The sequence below is a fragment of the Delphinapterus leucas genome, chromosome 1 (assembly GCF_059928025.1).
Source record: "Delphinapterus leucas isolate spDelLeu-1000000601 "Yukka" chromosome 1, BTC_Dleu_Yukka2, whole genome shotgun sequence".
Lineage (NCBI taxonomy): Eukaryota > Metazoa > Chordata > Mammalia > Artiodactyla > Monodontidae > Delphinapterus > Delphinapterus leucas.
Window position 1 is genome coordinate 168,264,957 of NC_143129.1, and position 15,240 is coordinate 168,280,196.

The window sequence follows — 15,240 nt, forward strand, 5'->3', positions numbered from 1 at the left end:
TGTGCCAGACGCTGTGCTGTGTGCTTTTATAGGCTTAATCTTTTTTAGTTCTTAAAACAATCCTGTGAGGCAGTGATTGTTTCCTATTGTCCCTGTGTAGGACTCAGAAAGGTGAAGGGACTTTCCCAAGGACACACAGCTAAGCAGTGAGAACGTGGGATTTAAACTCAGGTTTGTCTAATTTCAGACAAACTCAGGTTTGTCTAACTTCAGTTTCTTTTCCACTCACTGCCTTACAATCAACACCTCATCAGCAACTTCCCTAATGACAGAGTTCAACCTTGAGGCTCCAATTTCTTTGAGGGATTTCTATTGATGAAAAATCTTTTCAGCAATCCTAGCAAATTCACGTTAAACATCAACAGACAGCCCTAGCATCTCAGGCAGCGGTGTCTCTAGATGTGCCATCATCAAATTGATGGCTACAGCACTGGTAGGGCACACTGGGTAGGGGGGAAAAATAAGGCACAAAAGGCAAGAAATCTCAACCAAGGAAGCTAAGGTCAAAAGTACTAGAACAGGGTTTCCCTGGTGGTCCAGTGGTTAAGACTCCCCGCTTCCACTGCAGGGGGCACGGGTTCTGCATACCTCGAGGTACGGCCAAAAAAAAAAAGTACTAGAACAACAAAAAGACTTACCAATCCCTTCTTCAATTTTGTGTATCGTGTGAGTTTCTACTGCCACAACTGCCGTGTTGTTCTCGGATCCGGCTTCATAAATCCTGTTGTAAAAGTGTCCATCGATAAACAAACTACATAAATCATGAAAAAATTAATATTCACAGCATGGGGTTAAAAAATTTGTTTTAATCTATCTCAAAAGGAATAAAATAATATACTTTACAACTCGATGTTAGTGCTTTGACTAGTGCCCCAATGTATTTAAATTCTAAGCTGCCAGGAACTGCTTAGCAGCTACTACCATGGAAATGAATCAACAACTTTCCTCACCCCAAAGGAAAGTTCCTCTTGCTACTGTATTTACACCGCCACTTGCTACTCTTCTACACCAGACTTTTCCCTTCCTAACTTTAAAAGCTCATGACATAAAGTGCTGCTTCAAGTATAAGATTAAGTCACATTATAGATTTATCCAAATAAGACTAAAAAGTAATACTGTTAGTTCAAACCAGGAAGAACCTGCTGACCACAGAATTGATGTCCCTTGTTGGAATCTAGGAACTTTAGTCATTTTTACACTTTAGCATTTTTTAAGTCACCATAATCAAACTACAGACATGAGCAGAACCTAGTTAAAAAAAAAAAAAGTAAGAGAGCCATTATGCCCAAAGTAGCTAGCAGTAACTAGAGGTACCACTTAAGGAAAATCTCTCTCCAAAACGTTTCTACCTTCTAAGAAATGGGCTCAGAATACCTAACATGATACATTGACATCCTTTGTTCAATTTCCATAATAAACCTAACATGTTAATTATTGCACTTGCTACCCTAAAGCACTGCCTGAATAATCTCCTTTGCATCAGTGATTAGCCACCTGCATGGTGACACCTCTAGCACAGACCTCCCTTCTGAATTCCACACCAGGATACAATTAACTGTTAAATAAATAAATAAATACATTTGGATATCCCATAGGACTTTATTGAATTCATTATGTCTAAAATAACCAAGTTCTCTTTCCTCTCCCACCTCCCAAACTACTCTTCTTCCTATATTCCCCATCCTTGTAATGGCACCACCCAGCACACAGCAGCCTAAAACAGAAGCCTGGGAATTACACTGAATTTCTCCCTTTTCCTCCTCCTCAACTCCCACATAGTCACCAAGTCCTGCCAGATGCATCTCCTTAACACCAGCCATCCTCCCTGTCTATTTCCACTACTACCGCCTTAATTCAGGCTGCATCATCTCTAGTCTGAACTGGTCTCCTTGCATCTACCTGATCTTCTATATTCCTTCCACAGTGATCATGTAACACCCTCCTCCAAACCCTTCAAGAATCCTCTCCTTGCTGCTAAAATAAAGACCCAAATCCTTAATATCATATTTAAGTCCCTCCAAGATCTGGCCCCTGGTTTCATCTCTCACCAAATCCCACCAGACAATCCAAGCCCCAATCATACCAAACTATTTGTAGTTCCCAAAATTGCCACCTTCTTTTACACCGTCTATTTTTGCTCTTCTCCCTCTTCCCAGAACATCCTTCCCCATCTTTTGTTTTTTAATGAGTAGCCTGTATGATGCTTTTCCTTCCATTTCAACCCTCCAGTATAATCACCCACTTCCTCCTTTGTGATGCAACTGTGCTTTAGTCACAACAACTATAACACTTCATACTATATACTTGTTTACCTGTCTCTCTCTCTCCTTGGGCATAGTCTAAAAAGGTCCCTGAGAGGGAGTTCCCTGGTGGCCTAGTGGTTAGGATTCCAGGCTTTCACTACCATGGCCCGGGTTCAAGCTGAGATCCCGCAAGCCACGTGCAAAAAAAAAAAAAATGTCCCTGAGAGCAGAGATTACATTTTATTCATTTTGTATACCTGGCATGTCGTGTGCTAACTGGAACATGGCACAGCACATAATAAATGACCGGTAAATGAATGAGGAATGTGATACACATGAGAAACTGCTGCTTCTGGAATTCCGTGGTAGTCCAGTGGTTAGGACACGGCGCTCTCACTGCCAGGGGCCCAGGTTCGATCCCTAGTCAGGGAACTAAGATCTGGCAAGCTGCAGCGTGGCCAAAAAAAAAAAAAACCACTGCTTCAAGTAAATTTGATAAGCTCATTCTAACTTGACCAGTATGTGCAAAATTCTTTAAAAGAATAAATTCTTGTCTATACATAATTTCAACAACCGGAAAATTGCACTTGGGGTGGGAAGTCAGGGAATAGTCTATATTTTTACGGGCAAACAAGATTTTATCAGGGAAAATCTTTCTAAAGCAACTCAGGATAGTGATGGATTTAGCCTAATTCTCTATACCTACTATGATTATGGTAAAAAATCATAAAATATGTTTAAAATGTTAAGGCGTTATGAGATACCGACATACCTTATGAATCATCGAAGTGAGGTAAAATTATGTTTACTAGAGTTTTAAAGTTAAGTCTACATCATTGTATTCTAATTTACTGAAAACTGAAAATCCAGAGTTAAGTTCTTTTTATCTTGAATGATAAGGAAAGATATTCTGATTAATTGAATGGAATGTGGGATTATTACATAAACTAATGGGTACCCTACTGATCTGAAAGAGTTTATACAGCTTCCTAAGGCCTTAAACTTACTACTAGGGGGCTTCCCTGGTGGCGCAGTGGTTGAGAGTCCGCCTGCCGATGCAGGGGACTCGGGTTCGTGCCCAGGTGCGGGAAGATCCCACATGCCACGAAGCGGCTAGGCCCGTGGGCCATGGCCGCTGAGCCTGTGCGTCCGGAGCCTGTGCTCCCGGGGAGGGATATGAGCATGATAAGGAAAGTAAGGTCACTACTCCTCAAACTGAACTATTCCACTCAGCACACTGAGTAAATTTATGTAATACTAAAATCACCAGTTCCTCATCTCATTGTTAAAAACTCTGTTATGAATCCAAAATGAATTAGAAAGCCAAGAATGGTGATGGAATCTTAGTACCTTCATTCCTCCTGAGGACTTTTTAAGTATGTTTTAAAGGTTTTATTTGAAAAAGTTAATAACCATCTTTTTTTGTTTTTAAAGAGAAAGCATAGGCTGAACAAGCCTTCTTTGTTGAAAAACTCCCAGAATTAAAAGTCTTCTTAGTACCTGAGTACCTCAGTATCTATGTTTTTTTTAAAAAGTTGAATGTGGACATATTTTAAAACCAATCTAGGGACTTCCCTGGTGGCACAGTGGTTAAGAATCCACCTGCCAATACAGGGGACACGGGTTCGATCCCTGGTCCGGGAAGATCCTACATGCCGTGAAGCAACTAAGCCCATGCAACTACTGAGCCTGCATGCCACAACTACTGAAGCCCACGCACCTAGAGCCCATGCTCCACAACAAGAGAAGCCACTGCAATGAGAAGCCCGCGCACCAAAACAAAGAGTAGCCCCCGCTCGCCGCAACTAGAGAAAGCCCGCGTGCAGTATTGAAGACCCAACACAGCCAAAAATAAATAAATTTATAAAAAGAAAAAAAACCAATCTAGTATTATTATGAAAGTATCACCTTACACGATGCGTCAGGTTCTATGTATTCATATTAAAAGACTGTTACCAGACACTCTACTTTTGCTTCACAATGTATTCTTGAAAATGTGTATATGATGAAAATTTGAGAAAGTATTAAATGTCATATATGTAAAAGCTAAAAAGATGGGCAAGAGGAATTATATATTGAAATCTAAAAATACTTATATAAAATCCCTAATTATTTCTTGCCTTTTAAATATAATCTTTACCAATTTATTCCCAGCAATTCATATATATTCTTTGATTGTTTCTCTCCTTCATATTTGAACTGTAGCCAAGCAGGTTAAGTGTGATGAGGCTGAAGACTGACACCTGATGATTTCCATCTTTGTCTCAAGTGTATTAAAATTATGAGACCAGTGTTTCTTATCACTAGAATCAATGCTTTTGTACCCTGCTCATTTTTATAAAATTAGGCTAAAATGCAATAAAATATTCAAATAATAAAATAATACAACTAGAAAAATCAACTGACAGGCATCTCAAAATGCAATACCTCAAAAAAAAAGAATGCAATACCTCAAAATGTTTATTCACTAGCTCATGCACTAAAATTCAGTGTAAACAGTGGAGTGGGGAGTCAATATATGTTGTACAAAGATCCTCTACCTAAGCAAGCAATGAGAGGTTTCCAGAAAAAGCAATATCATTTGGAAAATAAAAAAGACAAACAGAAAAATAAGTGGAACCAAAGCTTCAAAAGAATTAAGTCTCTAAGTAGCAGAGAAGTTTCTTCCGTCTCTACTGGGGATAGGACAAATGACAACTGGAGTACTTTAGGAAAGACAGAAGAAATGATGACTCCATAAGAAAATAAATTCTAAAAAAAAAAAAGAAAAGAAAAAGAAAAAGAAAATAAAGCTGCGGAGAACTAAAGAACCTGCCCTTTAATTCTTCCTGATGTTACCCTACCTCAAAAGGTAACAACTACAAGTATGTGTATGTGTATCAAACAAAATTCCCAAACAAATGAGTTTGAATAAGCATGCATAATCTGTTGGTGCCAATAAAAATTTAAACCGCTCTATAGGCTATATGTTAGGCATTATTTATATCAACTTTCCCTTACAGACCTTAGAATATTTCCTTTATGCTCAACAATATTCAGAAATGTCAGCAAACTATGTTTATATTTTAAAAACTAAAAAGTCCTTATCTTTTACAGATACATACTAATGTCTGGGATTTGCTTCAAAAAAATTCAGGAGTGGGTGGATGTAGAGATGAAATAAGACTGGCCATGTGAAAAAAAAAAAAAAAGGACTGGCCATGTGTTGATAACTGTTGAAGCTGGGTGATGGATGCTTACACGGGGGTTCATTATATTTTCTTTATTTTGGGGTATATTTGAAATTTCCTATACTGAAAAGCTTTTTAAATTATCAAGATAGGTTAACTGTTTTTCTCCAGAAATTTTTAAGGCAAGGTACATTACTTAGTAGACTGGAATTGGATTACAGCCATCCCTTGGTATCAGTGGGGGATTGCTTCTAGGACCCCCCCTGCAAATACCAAAATCCACAGATGTTCAAGTCCCTTATAAAATGGCATAGTACTGAATATTTGTATATAACCTACACACATCCTCCCATATACTTTATTTTTTTAATTTTTTATTAAAATTTTTTTTTTTTATTTTTGGTTGTGTTAGGTCTTCATTGCTGTGCACGGGCTTTCTCTAGTTGTGGCGAGCAGGGGCTACTCTTCATTGAGGTGCACAGGCTTCTCATTGCAGTTGCTTCTCTTGTTGCGGAGCACAAGCTCTAGGCACGTGGGCTTCAGTATTTGCAACACACAGGCTAGGTAGCTGTGCCACGTGGGCCCTAGAGCAAGCGGGCTTCAGTAGCTGTGGCCCATGGGCTTAGTAGTTGTGGCTCCTGAGCTCTAGAGCACAGGCTAAGTAGTTGCAGCACGTGGGCTCTAGGGCGCACGGGCTCAGTAGTTGTGGCTCGCAGCCTCTAGAGTGCAGGCTCAGTAGTTGTGGCGTACGGGCTTAGTTGCTCCACAGCATGTGGGATCTTCCCAGACCAGGGAGCGAACCTGTGTCCCCTGCATTGGCAGGTAGATTCTTAACCACTGAGTCACCAGGGAAGTCCCTCCCGTATACTTTAAATCATCTCTAGATTACTTATAATATCTAATACAATGTAAATGTTATATAAATAGTTGCTTTCATGTGGCAAATTCAATTTGCTGTTTCAAACTTTCTGGATTTTTTTCTTTTTTTAATATTTTTTATCCAAGGTTGGTTGAATCTGTGGATGCGGAACCTACAAATACAGAGGGCCAACCGTATATGCTTGCCCAAGAACACTTCTGATCCTTGAAGAATCTTTTATACATTCCCCCAAATAAAATAACTACCCCCCTGGGACTTCCCTGGCAGTCCAGTGGTTAAGACTCCATGCTTCTAATGCAGGGGGCACGGGTTCCACCCCTAGTCAGGGAACTAAGATCCCACGTGCCACGCGGCAAAGTCAAAACAAACCCCAAAACAAAAAAAACTATATTTGACAAAACAAAAAAAAAAACTTTAAAAATAAAAAAAAATTATTTTAAATAACTACCCCCCACTTCCCTCTGCAGATGTAGTTCCCATTTAACTTTCAAGACCACCAGAAAATCTTATATCTTCTTTCAAATTCATAGTGATCCTCTGAATTCAAAAGCACATCCTAACCATGCCACTCTGCACTTCTTAGGTTTTGCCACATAAGTGATCTCTTTATTTACAAACATGTATTTTTGCCTTGCACAACTAGACTACAAGCTCCATGATGGTTGGAACCATGTGCTATATTTCTTTCAACACCTTTGAAATACGTTGTGTAATCATAGGTGGTTGATAAATATTTTTTTGATAGACTAAGCTTAGTAATTTTCCCATCCACGAGGGTCCAGAGAATTTCTGGTAGGAATACTTTTACAGTTGCCTAGTCTCCTCTGACTCTAACTACACTGTCTTTTGGTAAACATGTACCAAGGCCTTGTGCTAAACAGTGTGGATAAGTAAGATGAGGGAACCATGTAACTTACCCCCAAGGAACTCACAGTAGAGAAGACGGAGAGAGACAAGGAAACAGCAAACTGTTGTAGTAAGTACTGAATGACAAATATAGCACACAATACATTATAGAGATGAAAACGTAGCTCTGAGAGTTTGATGTTGAATGTTCCATTGTGCTAAATCACCTTAAAGTTATAATTTCCTCACTCTTTGAACCTCCCAAATTTTTCAAAATATTCAAATCTCTAGTCACTTACCCTTGTTGCACAGGCTGTAACTGCAAGATCACTTGGGTTTTGGTATCTTCAGCGTTCTCCCCTTCATTTCCTTCAGTGGGTACCACAACCACATCCCCCACTGGGACACTCACTTCCGCATTAGCCATCTTTCACATGAAGTCAGATAGCTGGAGCTGCTGTCAGAAACAAGAAGCACCAGTAACTTTGTCTGGTTTGAAAAGATGGCAACCATAGGAAAGGAACACCAAGATAATAACTATTAATTCCCAGGGCATCCTGCAGATCATGGTCCTCTGAAAAAGATGGGAACTGTGAGAAGGGGCTGACATAGGCTCTGATCTTTCCAGAAATGCCTTAGTACTCACTTGTTATTGTAGTTTTTCTTAGTATGTGTGATTCACCCCATGGTGTGCTGGAGCCAGCTCTACCAGCTCCTGAGAACCAACTGTGCACATCTCTTCCCAACTCCAAGTTTAGTGACATCAAGTTGGTAGCTTGAAATCAGTTGCTGGGAGAATATACACCACAGAAATTGACAAACATTACAAATCAGGGTATTTTTTCTTCTAGAGAGCTGGTTTACAGCACACCACTAGTTCCATCCCAAACTAAGCTCCTAGGAAGTAAGAATCATCTGTTTTCTTTGCAACCAGCCTTTATACCTCATCAAGTGCTCTGTCCTTTGTGAGTAGATACTAATAAGCAGATACTAGTAAGTATCTGCTAACTAAACTAAGTTGTATGGGAAAAAGAAAGATGGTTCGCGTCGTGTGGTTTTTTAATAAATGCTGAATCCAACTGTATGACCTCCAGGAACGTCTTAATACCTCTTTGCCTCATATTGAATGGAGATAGGGTCTTGCCTGACATCTCCCCTGCGGAGCTGTTAGGGAAACCACTGTCCAGTACCACAAACTCCTTGACTCTAAAGTAACTCAAAGCATTATCTCAATCTTAATGAAAACTCAGAGGGCCCCAAGTTATTCTGCAGCTGTTAGTCTTCACAGCTGAAAAGAGTCACGTAAGAGAATATGGATAAGAACACTCTATTTACTTAGATATGTGAGTACTTGAAGATGATTCGGACTGTGCTGAACTGTGCTTAGACAGACAATGGATGCAAGCGTGAATATGTAACTAGTACTCAGATGACCGAATCCACATTTCAGCTCTGCCACAGCAATTGTTTGCCTATAATACACACATTTAACATGGCACTCAAAATCTCCCTCATTTGGCCCCCAAATTTTCCCAGTTTCACCTGCAACTACAGTATCCCAAGAATCTTAAGATCCAGCCACACCAACCTCCCACAGATTTCTGAACGTGTAATATGTACTTTCAGGTTTCTCTACCTTTGTTATTCCATAAGCCCAAAACTCCTTTCTCCCGCATCTCCTTCTCCCTTCAAGGTCCAGCTCAAAGCTCACTCCTCCACAAAGCCACTGCCAAACCACCTTCTTTTCTGAGGTCCCCCAATACTTGCTTGCAGCTCTCCTCTAGTGTTTATCACACTGTGCCTTGCACTGCAGTTAACTAAATAGACATCTACCTCCATGATGACACTAGACTCTCTGTGAGGACAGGTGCTGCTTCTCTAAAATTCTTTCATGCTGTGGCACAGCCAAAATTTTTTTTTTAATTAAAAATAAAAAATAAAAATCTTGTCTCCCACAGCCTTGCTCATCATAGGCATTGACATACGTTGGTTCAATCAATTTTTGTTTGTGTTTGACCTAGTTAAAATTCCTCATATATGACTTAGACTTCTGCCCTTTATGATTCTCACATTCAAACTTTTTTCCTGGATTCAACACCTCCTATATCTAAAAGCCTCTTAAAATATCTTGTAGGCACCTTAAACTGAAAGACTGTTCCCTCTCAAACCTGCTCCTATGTTTCCTGCCTCAATAAATGGTGCTACCCTCCACCCATTTTCTCAAGCCAGAAACTAAGGAGCTATTTTTGACTCCTCTTTCTTCTCTTTCTAAATCCAACCAACCACCAAATCCTATCCATTCTATCACCTATATATCTCTTTTAACCAACCCCCACTCTCCATCTGTGCTGCCATCATCATATTCTGAGCCACCACACTGTTACCTGGATTTTTCCAGCTGCTTCTCATCAGTACCCTAATCTCTGGTCTTGATCTCCAATTCATTATCTACAGAGCAGACAAAGTCATCTTACTAAAGGCCATTTTCCCCCACTTAAAAATCCTTCAGTGCATTCCCTTTGCTGCTATTAAGGTGCAAAGACCCTAATATGGCTTTCAAAACCCACCAAATCTGTCCCCTGCCCACCCTGCTAGCCTCATTTCTCACAGTTCTTCCTCTCACATTGTGGGCTCCTGCCATTGCATTTTTTCCAATTTCTCAACTACGCCATAGTTCCTCACCTGAGCCTTCACCCTTGTTTGCTCTACCGGGAATTCTCTTCTCTTTCCCCTTTGGCAAGTCACTGCTAAACTTTTATGACTTATTTAAAACATCGCTTCCTCAGAGAGGCCATCTGTGACATCCCTGACTAGATCTGAGAGGGTCTTCTTGCTTCCTCAGCGCCTGCAGCATCCCCGTCACAACCATCAACCCCCTTTGTCCACCTCTCCCCCTCAGACTACATCCTGGCAGAGAAAGGATAGCTTTTCTTTTTCAACAGGCTCCCCTGTGCTAGCTCAGTGCCCAGGACTCTCGAGTGTAATAAATAGTTTTCAAATATCAGACTTCTATTTACAAAACTGCCTACCTAAAACTTCCTAAGAAAATCTGGCACATAGCATGTATGTAATAAATTTTTGTGCAATGAGTAACTCACTTTACCCTAAAAGACTTCTAGAATTTTCTCATCTTTAACTGAGGGGATATAAATTTGCTTAGACAGCTCAGGCTAAGCTGCCTTGCTTACTGCCCATCATTATGGCCAATATGTACTGAGTCCCTACTCCACATCGGATACAGACTTCGGCTCCCCGGATATGAAAAGGGATGTTATCTGCTCTTAAGGAGCTACAGAAGGGAAAGAGATGTGTGACACTGTCACATAGTACAGGAAAAAAGTAATTGCAAGATACTACAATGTACAATCTAAACTTACGTTGGGCTTCCCTGGTGGCGCAGTGGTTGAGAGTCCGCCTGCCGATGCAGGGGACACGGGTTCGTGCCCCGGTCCGGGAAGATTCCACATGCCACGGAGCGGCTGGGCCCGTGAGCCATGGCCGCTGAGCCTGCGCGTCCGGAGCCTGTGCTCCGCAACAGTGAGAGGCCCGCGTACCGCAAAAATAAATAAATAAATAAACTTATGTAAATTGAAGGTTTAAAACTGGCGGGGGGTGGGGATTAGAGAATCAGTGGACTGGTGTGGCTGGCTGCCAGCAATAGAACCTAAATGATTAGGACCCTTGAGTCTAGAAAAAGCCAAAACGGATATGATGAAGTATAAAATGCCATCAAATCCTAGAATAATTGAACCAATAGATATCGTCAAAGTTTGAACCATAAAAATGTAGGGTGAAAAAAAAAAAGTAGGGTGAATTAAAATAATCACAGCTAACAACTGTCGGACACTTGTTTGTTGTCAAGCACTATTCTGTTACATATTTAATGAATTTAAAAGATGTAATACTTTAGCATGTAACAATCGTAGGGAATTTATTTCAAAAAAATGGTTTAAATGTTAAAAAATTAATAGCATAGGTAAATTAATGGGTTAGAGAAGCAGAATTAGGATGCTTCTAGTTCAACCTTCTACCCTAAGGTTGAGTCCTCTCTACAATACTCTGAATAAGTGGTAGACTAACTTCTTGATTAATACTTTCCTCAATAAGAACTCATATACTCCTTACCCCCCACACACCTCAGAACTCAAGAGGAAGGTTCTGGCTGCTTCTCTAACCTTCTGAGAATTTATCAGAGAAGATAATTATAATCATCCACGATATATCTCTCAGTATCAGTCAGAGACACAGGTCTGATCCAACATGGCAATTCTTACATTCTTTAGAGAAGCAAGTTTGGGTTGAATATCTCTTATTATCCTAAATACCATATTCCTAGCAAGTAACCCGAATCAGCTCTACAGACTACACTGGCTAATTCCAAGGTCATCTCTTCGAGCTGAGTGTAAACTGAAAAGTAGCTCTTGTTTATAGCAACCAAAACTCCTAAGGCAAGATGAGTGAGTTGCTCCTTTGGGTATTTCATGGAAGGGGACTTAGAGTATTCATTGTGGAATCACACAACACTCTGTAATTCTAGGAGCACACATGAAGGAAATATGTCAAACTTAAGTGAAAAGGAAGAATTATTTGTAGCTATTTTCAAAGACAAATAAGACACCTTGAAAGTAAGCACGACTACTCACATAAACTATCAAAAAACAAAACAAATGATAATCTGAGTTACTCTGGATTAAATTCACTTTGTGTCCTGAAAATTGTTTAAAACATGGCAAGATGTAGGCATAAGTGTCACATGATCACAGGAACATCAGAGTTGGTAGTTGAAATGGACTAACAGAAATACTAGATATCCTGAAATTTTCTAACTCCAAAATGTATTTATTCCATACTTCACTGTAATTTTTGTAGACTGTGTGGTCTATTCTTAAGAACTTTCCAAGTTAAAACTTTATTATTACATGAGGCCAAAACTCCTGGATTTTTTTTTCCCTTTATTCCTCCTCACGTATTTAGTAGGTGATCCAGGGTGCTACCAGATGTAATGAAGCCAATAAGATCACTACATAGGACCACTGTGAGGAAAAGAGCCAGGGCAAATGAAGTTTGGGATAAGTCACATATTGGTGACCACTACGTAGGTGTTTAGGGAAGCAATAGCATAAAAGGGTTTTTTGTGGGTGTGTGAATGTTTTGTTTTTTCATGTCTATCTTCCCTTTCATGATTTTTCTCTTCAAGTGTGTCAAATCTATTGTTTATTCTGCAGTACGCGGGCCTCTCACTGTTGTGGCCTCCCCTGTTGCGGAGCACAAGCTCCGGACACGCAGGCTCAGTGGCCGTGGCTCACGGGCCTAGCCGCTCCACGGCATGTGGGATCTTCCCGGACTGGGGCATGAACCCGTGTCCCCTGCATCGGCAGGCGGACTCTCAACCACTGTGCCACAAGGGAAGCCCTATTCTTTTTTTAAATTAAGTATTAAATTTCAATCTTTTCGGTTTTCATTACTAGGAATTTTATTGTATTCTTTTCCAAATCTGCTTGACAGTAAAAGGGTTTTTTGAAGGGTCGCCATACTATAGTTGAGGAGACTTCTGCTTAGGACAAGACCAAAATACAGCCCAAACTATCCCAATGAAGTTGAGTACAAGTTGGCTATTCAATATATTTGTTGAAGTAAATATGAATAAGTGGTTGACTAACAACTAATGACAAAAGTCATCAAGTCAGTAGACTAATTTAAATACACATAATTGATAAAAGGCTGACAAATTAGGGGAGTCAGTCCATTTAATGAAGAACTCCCCCTAAGAGAGAAAAGAATCCTCTGTGAGACTCGAAATATCTGATCCTCCCTTTTCCTAATCCTCCAGGTTAAGGAGGAAAATGCCACTTCTTGGTTCTCCTAAACAGACACCAGTTAAGGCCCCTGCTGTGTCTGTTAGGAAGGGTTTTTGAATTTCTCACATCTTGAGAAGAGAATGCAGGCCTCCTCCAGCTTCTTAGACGGCCAAGCCTTCCCTTGATCCCTAAGTCAAGACTTGTGCCTTAGTCTGGGTGGATCACACTCCAGGACCTTCAAGCAAGAGTCTGCCCTCACCTCTCCTGCCCCTCAATTAGAAGACAGCAGGCCAATTCCCCTGTCATTTTAGAAAGCAAGGGTACTTTAGCCTTCTTCCCACCAATTATCTTCTCTCCCGTCCTCAAAAACACGGGTCTCCCCACTCCCGACAGACCAGATCACCCTGCTCTCCACCTATAATATCAGGAGGTACTCCCAGCTCTCTGTTATTCTCTCACAGATCTGGACCCTTCTCATTCCTTCCTCTGGAGGCTCTGAGGTGTCTTCTTACCGCCCCCTCATCTAGGGGACGGTAGGGGCCTGCTCACTTCCCCTTAGAGATCTTCTTCCTTGTCCCCTGCTCCCACTACCGGACCTGTCACCACGCCTTCGGGGAAGCACCTGCTTCTTTCCCCCTGGACTGAATGGCCGAGGCCTCTAACGCGCCCCCGGGTGAAACGTGGACCCTCCTTTCTTCAGCAACCCACTCTCTGCTCTTGCTCCCCACCCCAAGGCTCCCAGGGATACTCCCGGGCGGGCAGCGGGCTTCCTTCACCATTCGCCCCACTTTCACCACTATTCCCTAGCCTGAGCGCGACCCAGGCCTCTCCCCAGCTCGACCCAGGCCTCTCCCCAGCTCCTCATCGAAGGGCCTGGTGCTCCCCGGATCCCGCCTTTGGGGATACCCCTGGATCCCCGGACCCCTCCCCAGGGTCCTGGGCGTTCGGGCCTCCCAGTCCGGAGTCGCTCCGGCCCCTCCAGGTCCCTCGGCCGAGGACTTCCGGGCCCCTCGGTCCGGGGCTCCGGGGCCCCCCAACGCCAGGCTCGCCGGCCCCCGGCCGCTCTCGGCCGGGGTCCGGACCCGAGCGCCGCGGCCGGCCGCGCTGGGGGCGGCCCGGCTGCTCGGGCGGACCCAGCGGCAGCGTCCCCCCACCCCCCCGCGGCGCCGCGACGTCCGCTCGCTCCCCGGCGGCGGCGGCGGCACGCACAGGGCGTGGGGAGGCGCCCGCGGAGGCAGGAGCCCCCCGCCCCCTGCGCGCCCGCCCGCCCTCGCCGGCCGCCGCGCGGCCCCCGCGCCCGCCCCCCCGCCCCCACCCCACCCCGCGCCCGCGCCCGCGCGCCCACCCCTCCCCCTCCTCACCGTCTCCGTCGGGCGGGCGGGCGGCGAGCGGCCAGGGCGGGCGGGCGACGGAGCATGCGCAGGCGCCGCCACGGCCGCTACCGCCACCGCCGCCGCCAGGCCCGGCTTCAACACTTCCGGCCGCCGCCGCCGGCGAGTTGGCTCCTTAAAGGGGACGCGTCCCTATTGCCGGCCCCGCGGAGGATGAACTTCAGCCGGAGGGTTTGGGGCCTTTATCAGAGCAAGAATCTCCTGCCCTGGAAAATTAGTGTTGGGAGGGACTCCAGGGATCCTGATAACTTTTCTAACCCCACTTTACGGGTGAGGAAAACGAGGCCTAAATTAAAGTCTCACCTCATTCGCAATCGGGGGCAAAGGCATGTCTCTCAAAGGCAGGACTCCTCTTGGAGGACTCTGCCCCTCTTACTTCCTCAAATCCGGTTATGAAGCTTACGTTCATCAGACTTTCAGAAGTGACGATACAACTATCATTTTGGAATCAAAGATCTGGTTCAGTATAGAGTCAGTAAGCAAACTCCTTTGCGTCCTCACCCATGCATGTTTGTCAAGCCTTTTCTGGTTGTGAGGTTTGTTCTGGGTTCAACTCATAAATTCTTTGGGGGTTACTGAACAGCTCTAAGCCCCTGTTTTGCCTAGGAATTAGGTTGTTGTTAAGTGTTAAAAGAAATGATCCTTGAAAATGCTTAGGAAAGTTCCTTGGGCCAGTAATAGTAATTAGCAAGTATTAAGACCTTTCTATGGCCAGGCCTTAGGGAAGATGACTTTGTCTCATATAATCTTCTTGGCATCTCTACTAAATAGCTTCTTTTCACTCCCGTTTTACAGATAAAATACAGGAGGCCAAGAGAGGTTAACTAATCCCTCAAAGTCACAAAACTTACAAATGGTATAGCCGGGATGTAAACTCAGGCCCTTCTTTCTGCAGAGTACATGGTCATAACC

The 15,240-nt window shown here is 43.0% G+C and overlaps 1 protein-coding gene across 7 annotated transcripts in view; it reads right to left on the reverse strand.

The window, feature by feature from the left end:
* Window positions 1-14,416, reverse strand: part of GMEB1 (glucocorticoid modulatory element binding protein 1) — a 31,086-nt gene extending 16,670 nt beyond the window's left edge. Inside the window, exons 1-4 of one of the 7 annotated variants that reach the window (XM_089897646.1) lie at window positions 14,299-14,338; window positions 7,786-7,928; window positions 7,439-7,596; window positions 639-751 (exon numbers count right to left, since the gene is read on the reverse strand). In XM_089897646.1, the coding sequence (XP_089753772.1) occupies window positions 639-751; window positions 7,439-7,566 (241 nt within the window). In that variant the 5' untranslated portion in view covers window positions 7,567-7,596; window positions 7,786-7,928; window positions 14,299-14,338. Of the gene's footprint in view, window positions 1-638; window positions 752-7,438; window positions 7,597-7,785; window positions 14,067-14,298 lie in introns of those variants that run through there. The other 6 variants (XM_089897637.1, XM_022551883.3, XM_089897653.1 and 3 more) reach the window with 6 other exon arrangements.
* Window positions 14,417-15,240: the final 824 nt, after the last annotated feature.